We start from the raw sequence: 2,545 nt of genomic DNA on the forward strand, positions 1-2,545 counted from the left end.
CCGGAAGTGGCGCTGTGGCTCAAGTGGTAGAGCGCTAGCCTTGAGCTGAAGAGCTGAGGGACAGCGCCCAGGCCCAGAGTTCAGGCCCCACAACCGGACCAAAAAAAAAAAAAAAAGATTCCTAAAACTACAGGGTTCTAGGGCTGGACACTCCAAGGCAGAAGCTGTCCTCCCTGCCTGGACTTTGGGCTTCAGTGAAAGGCTGAGCTTAACCTAACACTCCCACCAGTTTGTGACATGAGATCTTACAGACAGAGGAAGGGGATGTGGCGGGGCCCGGTCTAGTGCCCATGGCTTTGGAACAGGAGACCTGGCCCTCCTGGAACCTGCCAGCTGCTCTTGAGCAAACATACCACTGCTGGGAGTTGAGGCTGTTGCTGCTCTTGCGCAAGATGGTGGGGGAGCTGGCCACCGACGCTCCACTTTCCTCGCCTTCTTCATCCTCCTCGTCATCCTCTTCCTGCTCATCCTCCTCTTCTTCCAGGTTCTGTAAGTGCTGCTGGCCACCAGGGTGCTCCTGTGCTCGCAGCTGCTGCAGCTGGTTCTGTGGGTGGGGTAGGTGGGCACAGAGAAAGAATGGCCTGTACCCAACAGCCCTCAAGTCTGCCCTGTCCATCCCCGGGTCACGCTGCTCTCACCTGGGCATTGTAAATGGCCTCCACCCAGCCACGGCACAAGGCCTGGCCACTGGCCTGGAATGTGTAGGCCCCCACAGCACTGTGGAACTCGTTCAGGTAGATGAGGAGGAAGGAGCCTGGTCATGGAAGACCCGTCTTAGTCTAAGCCAAGACCAAAGCCCCTGCCCATCACCGTCCCTGCCAAGGCTGCCAGGGGTCCTCACCGGGGTCCCGAAGCTCCCGGCACACGATCTTGTCCACCAACAGTGGTGGCCTGATGACCTTGGTCCTCTCTGCCTTCTTCACAGCCTTCGTCACCAAGAGCAAATCGGTGAAGAGGAAGCAGTACACATCCATCTGGGGTGGGGGAACAGGGGAGGCCATAGGGGTGAGGGCTGGGGTCCTGGGATCATTCTAACACTTTCCACAGGAAGCTCTGGGAAGCTCTTGACCAGCACAGAATGTGCCCCTCTCTGCCACTGTCACCTGTTGCTGCCTTTGTGCACTGCAGGCAAGCTCTCTGGTTACTACTTCCCTGACTACCCAGGCAGGAACCACAAGCTGCAGCCCAGCCGGGAGGTGCCAGGACAGATAGTACAGGGCAAGCATCAACGGGGCAGGGGCCCCAGTCACCTTGCTGTCCTTCCCCTCCTTCATCCGAAGGCTCCCCTCCAGCAGCAGCTGCCGTGTCTCCTCCGGGGAGGCGCCAGGGATGGGCACTGTCAGGTCCAGGTGCAGAAATTCTCTCAAGAGCTGGGGGTAGGGGTGTGTGTGTGGGGGTGTCAGAGCCCTCTCCACTTCAGCTGAGAGGCCCCAGCATCACGCCTGTCAGCATGGTCCAGCCGAGCTGGGCTGAAGGCCCTCCCCTAGACACGAGCCTACCTTGTCCACCTCATCGTTGGTCCCCTCCACCACCTCATAGGCGTCGATCCGACTCAGGACGGCCGCCAGCCGCTGCCGCTCCTGCCGCTGCCGCATGCAGGTGTTCACGTGGTGGATGAAGCGCTCCACCGAGCTGATCTGGGGACAGCGGACACGGGGCTTAGGCCCAGGGTCCAGGAGGGGCAGAAGGCCGTGGAGGGGCCTCTGCGCACGGCTCGAGTTACCATGGTGAGGACGGCCTCCTTCGCACGCGGCTCGTCCGTCTTCCTCAGCACTGACTTGAGCAGCAGCGGGTATTTGGTGAGCCGCTGGTGAGGTTTGGCCAGCATGTCGCTCAGCTTCAGCCTCTGGCACTGCTGGTGCTTCTCCGCCCACTGTACGGGGAGGCGGGGCTCCGGTCAGACCACGCCCAATCACTGCAGCTCATCATCCCAAAGGGCACGCCCACCCACTGGTGAGCATTGTCCACGCCCACGCCCCCAGTGAACACGCCCCCTGCTTCACCCAGGCCACGCCCCCTCCGTGGCGCCCACCTGCAGCAGCCCTGCACCTCCCTCCCCTTCCCCCCTCCCCCCCAGCCGCCCTCACCGTGAGGTAGGCGCGGAACAGGTCGTTGTCACGCAGCAGGCCGCGCATGTACTCCATGCAGCCCTCCTCCTCCATGCAGTACCGGATGTAAGGCTTGAACAAGGAGCCGAACTGACCCAGGGCAGAGCAACCAACACCGGTCACCGCGGGAGCCTCCAGGCCGGCCCGCCGGAACCAGGCTCTTCACCCCGCCGCCCAGACCACCCCAGGGGAAAGGCCAGCCCGGTACTCTTCTCTCCAGGTGGCCCCGCCCCTCCCGGAGGCCCCGCCCCTCCCGGAGGCCCCGCCCTACCGCCTTGAAGCCTTTGAGGAAGTCTCCGGGCTGCAGCGGCGCCCGCGTGCGCCGCGCCTTCTCCAGCACGGGCGCCATCACGCCGCCCCACAGCCCGCGGTGCAGCCGCGCGATTTCGGGGATGTTGCTGAACAGGCGCTCGGGGTCCACCTGGGCGGGGCGGGAC

At 63.3% G+C, this 2,545-nt stretch overlaps 1 protein-coding gene across 1 annotated transcript; it reads right to left on the reverse strand.

The window, feature by feature from the left end:
• Positions 1-353: 353 nt before the first annotated feature.
• LOC106002302 (pleckstrin homology domain-containing family G member 5-like) lies at positions 354-2,532 on the reverse strand (the record flags this gene model as incomplete). Its single annotated transcript, XM_013037199.1, has 8 exons — positions 354-544; positions 639-754; positions 842-974; positions 1,251-1,370; positions 1,500-1,637; positions 1,724-1,873; positions 2,088-2,198; positions 2,380-2,532. Coding segments are annotated over 8 exons (1,112 nt in total), but the record flags the coding sequence as incomplete, so codon positions are not given.
• Positions 2,533-2,545: the final 13 nt, after the last annotated feature.

Source organism: Dipodomys ordii, unplaced genomic scaffold (genome assembly GCF_000151885.1).
Source record: "Dipodomys ordii isolate 6190 unplaced genomic scaffold, Dord_2.0 Scaffold6918, whole genome shotgun sequence".
NCBI lineage: Eukaryota > Metazoa > Chordata > Mammalia > Rodentia > Heteromyidae > Dipodomys > Dipodomys ordii.